Consider the following 16024-nt stretch of genomic DNA (forward strand, 5'->3'; position numbering starts at 1 on the left):
GGGGTTGTAGTTTAACCGCCTTTCAGCAACCATAATTTTACAAGAAAGACCAATTAATGATTTGTTCAAAAATGTTTTGACTAATACACACACTCAGCAAGCTAACAGCATATAAGTTGAGGACACATTCATGCATACAATAACACTATTATACACTATATCTTAATTTATGGCATAGCAGCCCTCCAACCAGCTTGCAGCATTTTTCGGAGAAGACCAACAATGTCTTGTATGTCTGGATCACCAGCTATGTTAATATTTTCATCGTTGAAAAACATTGTCGGCTCAGTGTGATTGTATAGTTCAGTGGCCCAAATATCTGTGAAGTTAGGTGTTCCTGTTGTACGATTAAAGCGATACCAATCCGTGAAACGATATTGATCCACTCGAATGGAATAACCCATTACATTTTCAGAATGCTCTTTTTTGTCAAAAGGAGGTTCATTTGGTATAGAGGTCATTCCGGCAGAAGGCCGAGGGAATTGTGAGAAGGCTGCTTTCTTGAACTCCATGTTGGGGTTCTGGAGCAGAGGGGTTAGACTAGTCCCCTCCACACACGCCAGAGGTTGCTTGTCTCCAGCAGGACACATTGGAGGTACCTTAATACCAGCTAACTCAGTGATTGTCGGGAATATGTCGATGAGTTCAACCAGAGCGCTAGTACGCATGCCTTTGTCCGTGACCCCAGGAACCCTCAACATAAAGGGCACTCGTGCAGTATCTTCAAAATTCGTATGCTTGCACCAATGATTGTGTTCGCCCAATTGCCAGCCGTGGTCAGCCCATAGAATAATTATCGTGTCGTCTGCTAATCCGAGTGATGTCATTTCACTGATCACCTTCCCAATCTGTGCATCTGTTTGACTCACACACGCATAGTAACCCCTCCTCAGCACACGAGTGTAATCGTCTGAAATTCGGCACTCGTCTCCATACAATGATGCTTGTGCGTCAGTTTTACACTTTGTCATATTAGGATAAAACTTTTTGATGTCACTGAATGAAACAATCTCTGTAATAGCTCTTGCAATTGGCGGAAAGTTTTTTGGTACATCTGGATTCTTTGGGAGCTCTATTTGCTCAGCTGGCGGGTACATGTTGTAGAACTCTTCGGAACAATAGAACGGAAGATGAGGCTTATGAAAACCGACAGCGAGAAAGAATGGTCTGTCGTCTCCTTTGGTCCTGTTTTCTTTGATCTCTTTCAGAGTGCTGATAGCATTGTCAGCAATCTTTCCATCTCGCAAGTTGCTAGCATTGGTGTCAAAGTTATGCCATGATGTGTGGTTGGCAGAGTCATCAACAGCATGAAAGTAGGGCACACTCCATGAGTATTTCCTATCATCATTTCCACCCGGGGGACCAGGGTGGAATATCTTTCCCATTCCAGCACTCACATACCCATTCTCCTTGAAATATTGAGGAATAGTTGTAGCGTTTGTAGTTGTCCTCCAATATTCGTCACTAGCGATTCTCCAAACATGGTTAGTGTCTGGACGTCTTCCGGTGAGGAGAGAAGCTCGAGATGGTGAACACACTGCTACCTGACAGTACGCTCTATCAAACACAAGTGACTCGGAAGCTAGCTTGTCAATATTGGGGGACTTTACGAAAGTAGCTCCATAAGTACCGAGCTCAGGTCTCAAATCATCCACAGCAAGGAATAACACATTCTTCACACCAGCAGTTGTTTTGACAACACAGCTGATTACAAGCAAGGAAAATATAATACCGAAGATTTGCTGAGGCATGTCTTTCAACTTTGTACCAAGCAAACAGTGGCTAGCTACTAATGTGACCTTTATTTAAAATTATGGCTATGCAGAGCAGGTGTTCAGCTGTAAACAAAATATTCACACACGATATGAATATGTATACACAATAGCTGTATAATTTAAGCACTTGCTGATCTACTAAATCTAGCACTGAATGTACATTTTGTTATTCAAGGCATAGCTGCCCTCCAACCAGCTTGTAGTATTTTTCGTAGAGATTCAACCAAATCTTGCTTGTCTGAGTCACCGGCCATGTTCTCATTCTCATCGTTGAAGGACATTGTAGGCTCAGTGTGGTTATAAAGTTCAGTCCCCCAAATATCTGTAAAATTTGGAGTTGCTGTTGTGTGATCGAAACGATACCATTCTGTGAAACGATACTGGTCGACTCGAATGGAGTAACCCATTACGCTTTCAGCATCTGTTCTGTCAAAAGGTGGCTCATTTGGTATAGAGGTAAGTCCGGCTGAAGGACGTGGGTATTGAGAAAAGGCTGCTTTCTTGAACTCCATTTTGGGGTTCTGGAGCAGAGGGGTTAGACTAGTCCCCTCCACACACGCCAGAGGTTGCTTGTTTCCAACAGGACACATTGGAGGTACCTTAATACCAGCTAGCTCAGTGATTGTCGGGAATATGTCAATGAGTTCAACCAGAGCGCTAGTACGCATGCCTTTGTCCGTGACCCCAGGAACCCTCAACATAAAGGGTACTCGTGTAGCATCTTCAAAATTAGTTTGTTTACACCAATGATTGTGTTCGCCCAGTTGCCAGCCGTGGTCACCCCATAAGACAATGATAGTATCGTCTGCTAACCCGAGTGATGTCATTTCACTGATCACCTTCCCAATTTGTGCATCTGTTTGACTCACACATGCATAGTAACCCCTCCTCAGCACACGAGTGTAATCGTCAGGGATTCGGCACTCATCTCCATACAACGATGCTTGTGCGTCAGTCCTACACTTCATTATATCAGGGTACAACTTTCTAATGTCACTGTACGAAAAGATCTCTGTGAAACCTCTTGCAATTGGGGGAAAGTTTTTTGGTACATTTGGATTATTTGGGAGTGCTATTTGATCAGCTGACGGGTACATGTTGTAGAACTCTTCGGAACAATAGAACGGAAGGTGAGGCTTGTGAAAACCGACAGCGAGAAAGAAAGGCCTGTTGTCTCCTTTGGTCCTGTTTTCTTTGATCTCTTTCATGGTGGTGATAGCATTGTCAGCAATTTTTCCGTCTTGCAGGTCGCTAGCATCTGTATCAAAATTATTCCATGATGTGTGGTTGGCAAAATCAGCATCAGCATGAAAGTAAGGCACACTCCATGAGTATTGTATATCATCATTTCCACTTGGGGGACCAGGGTGGAATATCTTTCCCATTCCAGCACTCACATACCCATTCTCTTTGAAGTATTGAGGAATAGTTGTAGCATTCGTAGTTGTCCTCCAATATTCGTCACTAGCGATTCTCCAAACATGGTTAGTGTCTGGACGTCTTCCAGTGAGGAGAGAAGCTCGAGATGGTGAACACACTGCTACCTGACAGTATGCTTTATCAAAGACGAGTGACTCGGAAGCTAGTTTGTCAATATTGGGGGACTTTACGAAATCAACTCCATAACTACCGAGCTCAGGTCTAAAATCATCCACTGCAAGGAATAACACATTCTTCACACCAGCAGTTGTTTTGACAGCAAGCAGGGTAACTAAAATGCAGAGTAATCCTTTCATTGCAAACATATCTCTCTAGGCTTGAAGCTACACTATAAGCTCTAACCGTGCATTCTAACATGCATTCCTGCATCATCCCCCATGACCTCCAATAGCAATGAATCCAATATAGGGTACTATTATACATGCATGTGTCAACCACATGTCATCAGTAAAACAAAATCATGGCATTACTAAAGTTATGTGATCATAATAGACATTGTTTATACAAAGTCATGAAAATTGTGTGGAATCATACTAATAATTAGTAAATTAGCTATAAAAGAGTCAATTGTCCAGTTATTTGATCGACAGCCTCCAGTCTTCCGAACAAAGCCAGTACTGTGAGAGAACCCGGTTCGACTTGAGTATGGCCGGCATCGTGGACCACAATATTAGCCACTTTCAGTTCGTATGCTTTCCGTTTCAAATCGAGTAACTGATCAACATTTTCCCCTCTCAGCACCACTTTTTTGGATCCTCTCTCCTCCCATATTTTCAACCCCTCGACTTGTTCGGCTTGTCCTTGTAAGAATCGATACAGTCCCAGTGTAGCATGTCCAACTTGAGCAGCAATCTTTCCAACGCCCATTTTCAGTGAATTGTTCACGACAAATACCATTTTATACATCTCCGTAGCTTGTATCAGATCATCAAACGAATGGTATACTGGTCCAGGCCCAAACTGACTGTTTTGGCCGGAATTAATCATCGAAGGTGCTTCAAATTCCAGGTGTAGGTTCGGATCGTTAATGTTTTCAAATACCCAACTGATAGCCATCTCTGCATTACAATTGCCAGTGTAGTAGAGTGCTCGTTTAGCTGCATTTTCGCTAATTCCCATTCCGACAATCAGTTCCAAGCATTCCTTGTTTGGTTTCCAAGTGACTGCGTGGGATGGTTTCGGGTCCAAGATGGTGTTATCAAAACTGTTTGGTTGGTCATGTAGGCTGGAGAGTCTTGCAAGGGGCAGGTCAGTAGCACAGGGGGTACTCTTGTTAACCAAATCAGGGGGTACTGTAGACGAGGAAACAACAGCCATTATGTAATGCACTATATCACCATCAACAATAAATATATTCTTTATAGGCTTCTATACTAGGAAATTCTTTTTTATCATGTCACGAGTGTATACAGTTATGGTATTGTAGTGACACTTATTTATAGTGATCACTCTTGGGAAAACCAACAATGGCTGCATGAGGTATCCTCTTAACATAGGTTCAAACACATGGGAGACTTTGGGCCCCATTAACCTGGCTGTGTTATAGTGCTTATAGGGTGACCACGACAGATAGGTATCATTGTACAACAAAACCTCAGCACTTTACATGTCAACTCTCAGTATAAACTGTATAGACAAGCTTCATCGTGCATATACTGATGTATAATTATGCTACTACATTTCCCCCACATACACCTCCCACACACACGCACTTGTAGCAGCTCCCTCGGCAGCTGGACAACCGTCTCCTCCCGTCCTCACGTCCATGCCCTCCCCCTGACTCATGTCTCCAGTGGATATACCCAGATCAGGAGATGAACTGATAGAGGAGTACGTTCCCGAAGTTCCTGGAGCAACACAAAGTGGCCGTAGAGAGATCAACATATGCATGTAGACACAGGGGATCAAGCTATGCCTTAGCTAACCCTAACCCGGTACCCGCTTCCTTACCAATGCTGGCATGATGTGATCTAATGTGATCTAATGTGGATATTAACCATACAAAATGTGACTTACAAAATAGCCTGTAACACGATGCTCTATGATACCGTATATACGCTGCTAGCCACACCATTTGCGCAATTGCAGGTTATTCTTAACCCCCACTACTCACCTTGACTGCTCTGTCTCAAATCTTGTCCTCTGGGTAGGGAATCAATGGATAGGACCGCAGAATCTATGCTTTGATTTGTAGCTGATCTAGAAGGCTGGGACTCATAGCTCACTTGAGGAGATGGTGTTAGCGAGAGAGCTATAGCCTGGGCAACCATCTGCTCCTCTGTGAAGCCCATGTCCTGATCATCTTCCATCACTTTTCTCAAGTTTGTTTATTTAGGCTTTTTAGCTTCGCTAATAAAGGTCAAAGTTCAAACAATAAAGCAACCATAACTGCACTTTGACCCCTCATTATTAAAGTACAAACCACTGAAACACACTAGATCTATTCTTTCAATCGCACTAAGAATGTCTGCTGTACCTGTCTTAGGATCTATTGGGAATCCAGGTAAGCTCCATTCCAGCTCTTAAGCTGTCACAATTAAAGTTACTCCAATTAATACACACCATATTTCTTTTCTTTTATATACAGGGCCCCAAAATCCAGACATAAAGGCCCAAACGAACCTCATTGTCAACTATCTACCGCAGACGATGTCCGAAGACGAAGTCCGCAACCTTTTCGGTCAGATTGGTACCATTCTCAGCTGTAAACTAATCAAAGACAAAAATAACAGCTTGAGCCTTGGCTACGCTTTTGTCAACTTTGCACAAGCCGAAGACGCCAGGACGGCAATTCAAAAATTGAACGGTCTTCCCCTGCACAGCAAGACAATCAAAGTCAGTTACGCTCGTCCTTCCTCGAATTCCATAAAGAACGCCAACCTGTATGTGGCCTACCTCCCCAAAACCTTCTCTCAATTGGACTTGGAAGCTCTTTTTAGTCCGTACGGAACTATCATTACCTCCAAGATTCTTATCGACACCGATAACGGTATGAGCAAGGGGGTGGGGTTTGTTCGATTCGATACCAATGCAGAGGCCCAGGACGCTCTCGCTCTGAATGGTAACATGCTCCCTGGATGTACGCAACCGATTGTTGTCAAATTCGCCAACCAACCACGCCCTGGGGCCGGAGAATCGAGTATGCCCACCATTAACCCTCGCCGTGCAACTGCGGGCAGTATTGGACCAATGAGAAACACTCTAGCTAACGTTCGATTTAACCCCGTGTCAGTTCTTGGCGCCGTAGCCGGAATGTCTTCTCTCACAAATCTTGTGTCACCCGTGGCTTCACCAACTGTCGTCGCCCCTATGCAGGGGGGATCTATGCAGGGGTCCATGCAAGGGGGGTCTATGCAGGGGTCCATGCAAGGGGGATCTACTGGTAGCAGTTTCTGTATGTTTGTGTACAACCTGCCCGAGACAGCACAGGAGAGTCTGTTGTATCAGCTGTTTGCACCGTACGGAGCGATTCACAGCGTCAAGGTGATTATCGATCCTGCCACCAAGAAATGCAAGCGATATGGATTTGTGAACATGGCCAATTATGCTGAAGCTTGTCAAGCAATTCAGAGCTTGGACAGCCATGAGATAGAGCCCGGTAAGAAACTGCAAGTGTCCTTTAAGAAGGGAGGCAGCTAGACTGTGTTAATCTCTTTGAGCTTTGAATGAATCCCATGTACTATATAATATTGAATGTATAGTGATGTATAATAGTGTGTATTGTATGCCAGCACTTGTGTCTGTGTGTGTGCATTTGTGTACTGTGTCTTACCCCCATTTGAATATTATTATTATTATACTTTCAACATTTTTCAACTTTTCAGATTTGCATGTTTTTTTTAAGGGGACGAAATGTCTCATTATTTTCTTGCGTACGTTGTACACATCAATTGCTCTTCAGTTTTTAGCATTTTCTTGTCTTGAGGACACTTATTGATGGCTCACGTTTAGATGAAGTGTTTCGTTGTTTTCTTTTCGGAAGAGATGTAACGACGTCCTTATCTTTTGCGTTGCGTTTTTTCAGTGCAAAAAAAGTCAGGTATTTTATTTTGTTGTGTTTGTCTCAATCTATACTTTAATTAATTATTTTATCAACTTTTTGCCGAATCCAGCTTTTGTTATTTAAGTTCAATATAATTATCCTCTTTTTGCTCTATAATTAGAATACATTGTATGATGTTTAAAATAATTATTTCCTTCTCTATAATTATTTACCTTTCCCCAGGTTGACTGTTTCAAGGGAACAAGCAAGCTCCTTTCAGACACCCAATTAAATTAAGGTATTGTATTGTACATGTACACTGTGTTGTAGTACTGTGTATGGTAAATGGTAAATGTGTGCCATGATTTAGGCTGATATGTAGTACTTTAAATTGACTATCATATGACATTGTATGTACGTGTACGTGTAATTGTATTGTCCCTCTTCTCCTGCGTAGAGATGGGTGGTGAATGGTAAAGATCATCAGTACCTCCCAAGCAAAATGGCTCCAGATGATCGATGTCACAGCGTGCATGCATATTGGCATGGACTGTATACTGTTGTATTCATGCATTCTCGTTGTATTATGGACTCTTCATTTTGTACACATGTTCATTATTTTGTATACTTATGCTGATGTGTTAATTTGTTTAACGTTTTTAACGTGTTGTTGCCTATACTAATTCCATGGCCTGTAAAAACTAACTTGTCCAATCAACAATGTAACTCGATTCAAACCATTAATTATAATTATACATGTATATACATGCAGCACACAATGCGTCGTATATATTTTCCTAGCTACTCTAGAAGTACTGTTGTATTGGTTCTCCTAGTATCTGCTCAATGGTGGCCACCACCCTCTGAGTCAGCTGCTCCACCCCCTCACACTCGTCTGCACGGAAACAAGCATCACTATGATTAAACATACCCTCCAGGCTATTAATTTGGCAAGAGTCAGCTATAATTATAGGCCCTGATTATGCTCGGAATAATTAGGTGTCTAGCTAAAGGGACTGTAAAGAATGTCCATTTTTGGTAAAGATCATTACACTAAGTTTTGCATAACGATGTTTCTCATGGCAAAAAATGGCTCTATATAGGGGAATTATGGATCAGTTTAAGTCAACAAGATAACACTGAGAATCGTAATTATGTCTTGTGTCGTTGTGTGCTGTGTTGATGTATTTTTTATGAGAATAATATCAAGAGTTAGAATAATGGGGTAAAAAAAAAGCATAATTTATCAGGGCCTTAGTCAGCTACACTAAGATGCTCGCACACTAGAAAAAAGACATTAGAATGATTGTGTATCTATCAATATGAACTAGTGCCAGTAAAAGGAGAAAATCCCCTATGTACCGGGCATACAATGTACATACATTCATTTTGTGTAATGGTCAACTTTATAGGTGTATATATATATACATATTTAGGTACACCTTAATCATACAGAAAGCGTTGTCATGCACACAAGACTCACTCCAGACAGAGTGGACGGTTTCCGGCAGTATAGGGACCATAAACTCCTCCCGTACGTCTCCTGGAGCACCTTCGAGTACGCCTTAGAGCCAGGGGACAAAGACTTTGATGCAAGGGTCTCCATTGTCATCAGAAAGTGGGTCAAGATTCCATTATGGTCTGCATGCAGAGCAGACAAACGAATCTGCATCCAGATTGGAAAGGGTTGCACAATAGCTCTAGGTGCATGCTCCCCATGACAAAAATTACACAAACATGTATAAAGATCTGGTATGCCACATAACCACAATCATATATAATTATTGTGAAGCCACATTTGAAGCCACATTTGGGGAGAAACTATAATAATTATTGCACAGTGAAACCACATTTGGGGAAAAACCATATTGCACAGTCATATTGAAAGAATAACAGTTACAGCAAGCAGCACAGAGAGACTATAGATCTAATTGCTAACAAGTTTTGAAGGTGTCCCAACTACATTGTACAGCAAAAATGAGTGACAGAACAAACGAAACACCGGAGATCACGTATGTACTTTGGGACATTCTACCAATAGGAATATCGTTCATAGTAGGCATATGTCTACTGATACCACTTTGCTCTGTGGTACCCCCAAAAAAATTTCAGGCGTTTGGAAACCGTCTCATTCCTTGGCTGTATGGAGGCCGTATTATTGAAGTGGACGAAAACAATCGCTTACAGACTGCAGTTAGAGACCAAATTTGTGTAAAACGTATTCTGCAGCTAAATGCCGTAACACTCCTAACACTCCTTATCATGATCTTCTTTGACACCTTCATAATAAGGCCTGAATATGGCTGCTTAGAACATATCGACTGCTACATTGAAGATCACAGATACAACAAAACACCCGTTAAGTGTTCAGACAATATTAGCCAAAATGTTAATATAATTTGCTACGAATTCAACCTTGATTTCTTTCAAGCATTTGCAGACGCAGGAGGTATTCTATCAGTGGCAGCTCTTGGAGTGTATTTCTTAACTTATGCATTAATCCGCTGTGGTAAAACAAACCGTATTCGACAGATAAACACTTATATACTGAACGCTATAAAAAATCTTTTTTCTACTGGTCGCATCGGTAATTTTGTGGGGTTTATTTATATATACACACATGTCTTTTCGTAGACCACGTACCATCTTCAGACTTGTAGGGCGTATACTCAAGTATATAGCGGTGGACCTTTCGTTCAGCATAACAACACTTATCCCATGGTACAAGTTGATAAGACAACCAGAACCACCTCCCGAGGAACCACGTCGTAATGAACCACCTGCCGAGGAACCACCGCCCGAGGGACAAAACAAACCTGAGAGACCAGGTGCTAAACGCAATCCTGACACAGCAACAGATAGTAAACATAAGCCTGAAAAAAGAGGCAGTAAAGAAGAAGCGATGACCCCATTATTCCAAGAAGTAGGAGATCACTAACTGTATAATTATAGCATATAATGACGTGGATGTGCCTTAAAATAACCATACCATAGCAACGTGACTACTAGCGTTTGTCCGTAGATTATTGTGTACTATATGGATGTTTATAGCAATTGTAAATCGGGAGAGACCAAAACATCTACCATCGTCAAGTAAAATACAATGATTCAGATAATTGTCATCCGAGTATAATTACCTTCCACACAGGTTGCTTGTTATCATAGAGAATGGACAATTCAATTTGTACACTTGTTTAAATGACGTATGTTGACTGCCGTATAGCGAGTATATAAAAAAATAAAAAAACTGGTAAACGCTGTAACACTCTTAACACTCCTTTTCATGATCTTCTTTGACACTTTCATAATAAAGTCTGAATATGGCTGCTTAGAACGTATCGACTGCTACATTGGAGATCATAAATACAACAAACACCCATTAAGTGTTCAGATAATATCAGCCAAGAGTTTAAGATAATTTGCTACGAATTCAACCTTGATTTCTTTCAAGCATTTGCTGACGCAGGAGGTATTCATTCAGTGGAAGCTCTTGGAGTGTATCTCTTAACTTATGCATTAATCTGCTGTGGTAAAACAAACCGTATTCGACAGATAAACACTTATATGCTGAACGCTATAAAAATCTTTTTTCTACTGGTCGCATCGGTAATTTTGTGGGGTTTATTTATATATACACACATGTCTTTTCGTAGACCAAGTACCATCTTCAGATTTCTGACTGTATAACTGTATAATTATAGCATATAATGACGTGGATGTGACACAGCAACAGATAGTAAACATAAGCCTGAAAGAAGAGGCAGTAAAGAAGACGAGTTGACCCCATTACTCCAAGAGCTATGAGATCACTAACTGTATATATATAGCTTGATGTGCCTTAAAATAACCATACCATAGCAACGTGACTACTAACGTTTGTCCGTAGATTATTGTGTATACTATATATGGATGTTTATATAGCAGTATTGTAAATCCGGAGAGAGCAAAACATTTACAATGATCCAGATAAAGGCTATCAGTATAATTATATATATATACCTCCCACACAGGTTGCTTGCTATCATAATTATATAGAGAATTATGGATAATTCATTTTTAAATGACGTATTGACTGTTGTATAACGAGCATATAAAAATGTTTGTGTTTTTCGCTGAGCATACATGTACTGCGAATATTTTATACCCACGCATTTTATTTCTAAATGTAAAATGTGTGCCAGCATAGGTATATATGCATAATTATTATTATTTAGGCTGTATAGATGTGTGTATGTAGTACTTTAAATTGAATTGTGTATGTCTATTGTATGTGTGTATACGTGTACGTGTAATTGTGTTGTCCCTCTTCTCCTGTGTAGAGATGGGTGGTGAATGGTAAAGATCATTAGTAAAGCAAAAATGGCTCCGCAGCATACGTGCATGGACTGCATGTATACTGTATACTGTTGTATGCATTCGAACTGCTATAGTGCTATAATTATATATGGACTCTTTATTTTGTATTCTTCATTATACCATTATAGTCCATCACATGGTTTTTGAGGCCATGAGGTCACTATTCTTATTCATTATGCTGATAGTGCAATATTTTAATGACACAAACAAACATTATACATTATCAGTAATTGTCAGTTTCTATGTTGTTGCCTATACTAATTCCATGGCCTGTAAAAACCAATCAACATTGTGTCTCGATTCACACCATAATAATTTTGTAACATTATATATACATGCAGCACACAATGCGTCATATAGCTCGTTTCCTAGCTACTCTAAAAGTACTGTTGTATTGGTTCGCCTACTATCTGCTCAATGGTGGCCACCACCCTCTGAGTCAGCTGCTGCACCCCCTTACACTCGTCTGCATGGAAACAATTAAGCATCACTATGATCACTGAATTAAAAACAGTTGACCTGGATAACTTTTAGACCCTCCATTTTTCAATCTTCATAATTCTTGGATCTGCCCCTGCGTGTGCCTTTATTTCCCTCCTCTACTTCAAAATTCTCAGCATCACTATGACACCTATATACCTTGGTAACAATATTGTTGATGTATGAGCTGAGGAACTTTGGTAGTGCACTCACAATCATATACCTAGTACAGTAGCAGCACTCAACTGGAGGAGACCAGCACTGTACAGGGTAATTCTATGGCAGTAATGGAAGCTAGCTTACTTCAGAGGCTTACAGGGGAGGGGGAAGGTTGGAGCGGGTACAGAATGCAATTAATTAACACACCAACTCTTATTTTGTACTGACAGTGGTTTACATTAGGGACTATTTCAAATTATACCTATAGGCATTATAGCTACCTAGGCCTAGAGTAGAAGTAGGAACATGTACAATAGAACATGTGCACTATTGTGACGGGGTCCTATAAAAAACGTAAATGTGATAATGACAAAATTATACTCCAAATTGAGATATGATTATGATTATCAATTACAGTGGCGCCATGGTAGCGAAGGTATGCAAGTGATAATCACAATCTATTGACAAGATGACCCCCCCCCACCCTACTGTGTTTGGCTGCATGTGAATCTCATTTGTTCTGTTGTTGAATCTTCAATGCCTTTCCTTGTCGCCAGTGGGCTTAACGTCTATGGGAAGCTCACAAATTTTGCGCAGATGGTACAGAGAACGAGTTCTGACATAGTTTAGGAGTGGGCATGGCCTAACATTCGTTTGGACCAACCTTTTGTGCCATTTTTAACGCCTTCCGTAAGTTATTTTTTTCAGAAATAAGCCCCTACACTCCTAATAATATAAGTAATCACTAATGAGCCTTCAATGAAGCTGTTGTAGAATACTCTATTTTGGAGTGTAAATACAATTTTGGCAGTTTATGCTGAATTGCACTAGACACCTAGAACATAATTATGTTTTTATTATCAACCTTTTTACTTTCACTTGTTTTGTAGCACAACTAATATATTATACCCCGGTACATGACTAACTTGCATAACTATTATTGTCGGACCCTTCATATGCGCATAAGCTTATTCTCATGCATGCAACACCTGAAAAAAGTGATGCTTGGTTGTCGTATAAAAGTATACTACGTAGTATCAATTTTTAAAGTATGGCCCACGAGACTACGAGATAGGACTATTACGTATTTACAGCTGAAGTGATCCCATACCATGCAGGAACAATGGAAAGGGTCACTAAAGTAGAAAGCTAGATTGTGACTTGGTTTTGTTGTCTCGGGAGGCTTTTTTGCTTTTTTTGTTGATTTTGCATGGATCCTAACACCACTTCTCTAAGACTCCAGCTACACTATAAGCCTAAGATGTGGTTATTTTGTCTAGCTGAGATGGTTAGTATCAACCACTACCACTGGACGAAACGTTAAATTTCCTGCTACAGTGCAGGCCTGAAATCTTGCACTTTTCTCGAAGAACATCACATTTTCTGACCCATCCTGTAGCAGTATAGGGCACAATTTACTGTATACTTTTGTACACCTATCCTGCAAAACTTCAGGATATATGTGTAGGAAATTGCGCCCTGTCCTGTACATCTCAGGAAATTTGGCTTTTTGCCCAGTGTACCAACCAGTGTGGGCACATACATCCCTGCATTACTGATATCACGTATGTAAGATGAGAAACTAGCTCCAACCTTAGAAATTTGCAAACTGTGCACATAGCTATCATAATTTTGTAACAAAAAAATGTGCAACCTGACCCGATAATTGTTACAACCATTAGGTTGTATATAGGATTGACAGTGCTGTTATATATGTGCATTTTTTCGTGTGTACAATCATTATATTGGGTGTATAGACAGTTCAGTTTTATTATAATTATGACTTTGCTTTAACTACTTTAAGACACGTATGTACAACATTTACATGCACATAATTATATATATACAGTACAAAAGACAAATATTTCTAGGTCAATTAATTAACTGTTACTATGGTAAGTTTATAAGGCACGTATATATACAAGTCACTTTTTACTCTTACTAAGTAGTGACGATGTCTCTTTTTCCTGCTTTGGTGGTTCTACGCCGGGTTGTATCCTGCCAGATTCTTCGTCTACCCCTGGGTCTACCAACTTGTACCATGGGGTAAATATTGTAATGACGAATGAAATGATCACTGCTACGTGCTGGAGTATATGGCCTACAAGTCTGAAATCTGTAAGCCTTAATTATTCTATAATGAGTAGCTATGTGTATAAGCACAAGTAGTCCACCTGTGATTCCAAGTACAATCACTACGAAAAGACATTTCCAGCCACACAACGCACACCCAGGATATGTTCTATCTCTAATGCACTTGCGTTCACCACAGCAGATCCACATCTTTGTCATGAGAACTACTCCAAGAGTCGCGCCGCAACTAGAATACCTCCCGTGTCTGCGAATGATTGAAAGAAATCAAAATTGAACTCGTAGCATATCATTTCCTGCTCTTAATTGATTAAGAGGATATGAACAGTTGAGGGGATGTTTGTAGAAATCATTATTTTTGATATAGCAGTCGATAGTTTCTAAACAGCCAAGATAAGACTTTATCACGAAAGTATCAAAGAAGATCATGGTCAGAAGTGTTGCGAGTGTTGCGGCATTTATTACCAAAACAGAACGTAGGAAATTTAGTCCGGGCGTTGTGCCAACTGTATTATAATCAATGGTTAACTCCTCTCCACTCACTTTGACAATGTGGTGACCTCCATACAGCCAATAAATGAGAGAGTTTCCACGAATCCTGCCCCATTTTGAGCACACTGCCGAAATTCCAAGTATCACAGCTATTATGATACCTATAACGAAAGAAAGTATTATTGGTACAATGTCCCAAAGTACGTATATGTAATCTCCTGTGTTCCATTCGTTCTGCTACTCATTTTGCTGTATAATTGGGACACCTTCAGAACTTGTTATAGATAGAGTTAGCAATTATGTATTATATAGTCTCTGTGCAGCTTGCTGTGACTGATCTATACGTGGCACTGCATGTATTGGGAGGGGACTTTCAAAAGTTGATGACTATGTGCATTGTCACAGCTCTGTGAATTTCTGAATGACATCTGGATCATTTTATGATAGTACAATGTTACTAAACTTATAAGCTCATTGTTTGCTCAGCTGCTCTCTCTCTCGGATTCAATACCATAGTGTTAGTGTAGTGGGAAGACAATGGTGTTAGCTGCATACCACCACAAACATTTTATTTGGTTGACCACAACCACAACCAGTACATGCACACGTATAGTATATCATAATTATGTTTCTGTTTATGTTGTGGTTGACTTAATCAAAACTTCACACCGGTACTTCACATGCAAAGTGGATGACTGTGTTTTCCTGGCATTAAAACGCGAATATTAGAACCCACCAACATTTCTGCTGAGGGCTCTGGAGCCAAATAGTGAAAATTTCCCGCTATTACGGTATGTGAGTGTACTCACCATAGCACTGCGTTTATACAGCAAGTTTAGTCCAGCACATGCATGTTGGGGTTAAGGCCGTTTCACAAATAATTATAGGCCATAAATGAGGGTGCATTGCAATCTATTCATTGTCATTGTGTAATGGTTTCATTGTGTACCTTTTCAGATTCGGGATTCATAATTATTTTATATACGTAAAATGGATCAGGGATTATAACATCGTTGCCATGGTTACTGCCTTGTTGTGTACGTTAACTTGTTATTATTTTAATCAAAGAACGCTGCCTCCAATAATCTCTTTCATGGTTCAATCTTAGTATCAAAAAAGCAAGCTCTTACTACAGTGTAATAGAAACAAGGTGGATATTAAATTTAGGGCTGCTATCACGTATTTTGTATATATAGAAAGCAAAGAAGCCTTCCGAGACAACAAACCAAGTCACAAATTCTAGCTTTCT

At 40.3% G+C, this 16024-nt stretch overlaps 4 protein-coding genes across 4 annotated transcripts; 1 reads left to right on the top strand and 3 right to left on the bottom strand.

Moving 5' to 3' along the window:
* Positions 1-32: 32 nt before the first annotated feature.
* On the bottom strand, positions 33-1762 carry LOC135334984 (iduronate 2-sulfatase-like). Its single transcript, XM_064530379.1, has one exon. The coding sequence runs from the start codon at positions 1749-1751 to the stop codon at positions 168-170; it is 1584 nt and encodes a 527-aa protein (XP_064386449.1). The 5' UTR covers positions 1752-1762; the 3' UTR covers positions 33-167.
* A 71-nt stretch (positions 1763-1833) lies between these two features.
* Positions 1834-3578, bottom strand: LOC135334986 (iduronate 2-sulfatase-like). The gene has a single exon (XM_064530383.1). It carries the CDS (start codon positions 3518-3520, stop codon positions 1946-1948), a length of 1575 nt encoding a protein of 524 aa, XP_064386453.1. The 5' UTR covers positions 3521-3578; the 3' UTR covers positions 1834-1945.
* Positions 3579-3656: 78 nt separating this feature from the next.
* LOC135334992 (probable peptidyl-tRNA hydrolase 2) lies at positions 3657-5590 on the bottom strand. The gene is made up of 3 exons (XM_064530390.1): positions 5329-5590; positions 4928-5062; positions 3657-4507 (listed from the first exon to the last, which is right to left on the bottom strand). Exons 1-3 carry the CDS (start codon positions 5522-5524, stop codon positions 3768-3770), a joined length of 1071 nt encoding a protein of 356 aa, XP_064386460.1. The 5' UTR covers positions 5525-5590; the 3' UTR covers positions 3657-3767.
* Positions 5591-5627: 37 nt separating this feature from the next.
* On the top strand, positions 5628-7023 carry LOC135334991 (ELAV-like protein 1-B). The gene is made up of 2 exons (XM_064530389.1): positions 5628-5718; positions 5803-7023. Exons 1-2 carry the CDS (start codon positions 5679-5681, stop codon positions 6852-6854), a joined length of 1092 nt encoding a protein of 363 aa, XP_064386459.1. The 5' UTR covers positions 5628-5678; the 3' UTR covers positions 6855-7023.
* The last annotated feature ends 9001 nt before the right edge of the window (positions 7024-16024 follow it).

This window comes from Halichondria panicea, chromosome 4, assembly GCF_963675165.1.
Source record: "Halichondria panicea chromosome 4, odHalPani1.1, whole genome shotgun sequence".
Lineage (NCBI taxonomy): Eukaryota > Metazoa > Porifera > Demospongiae > Suberitida > Halichondriidae > Halichondria > Halichondria panicea.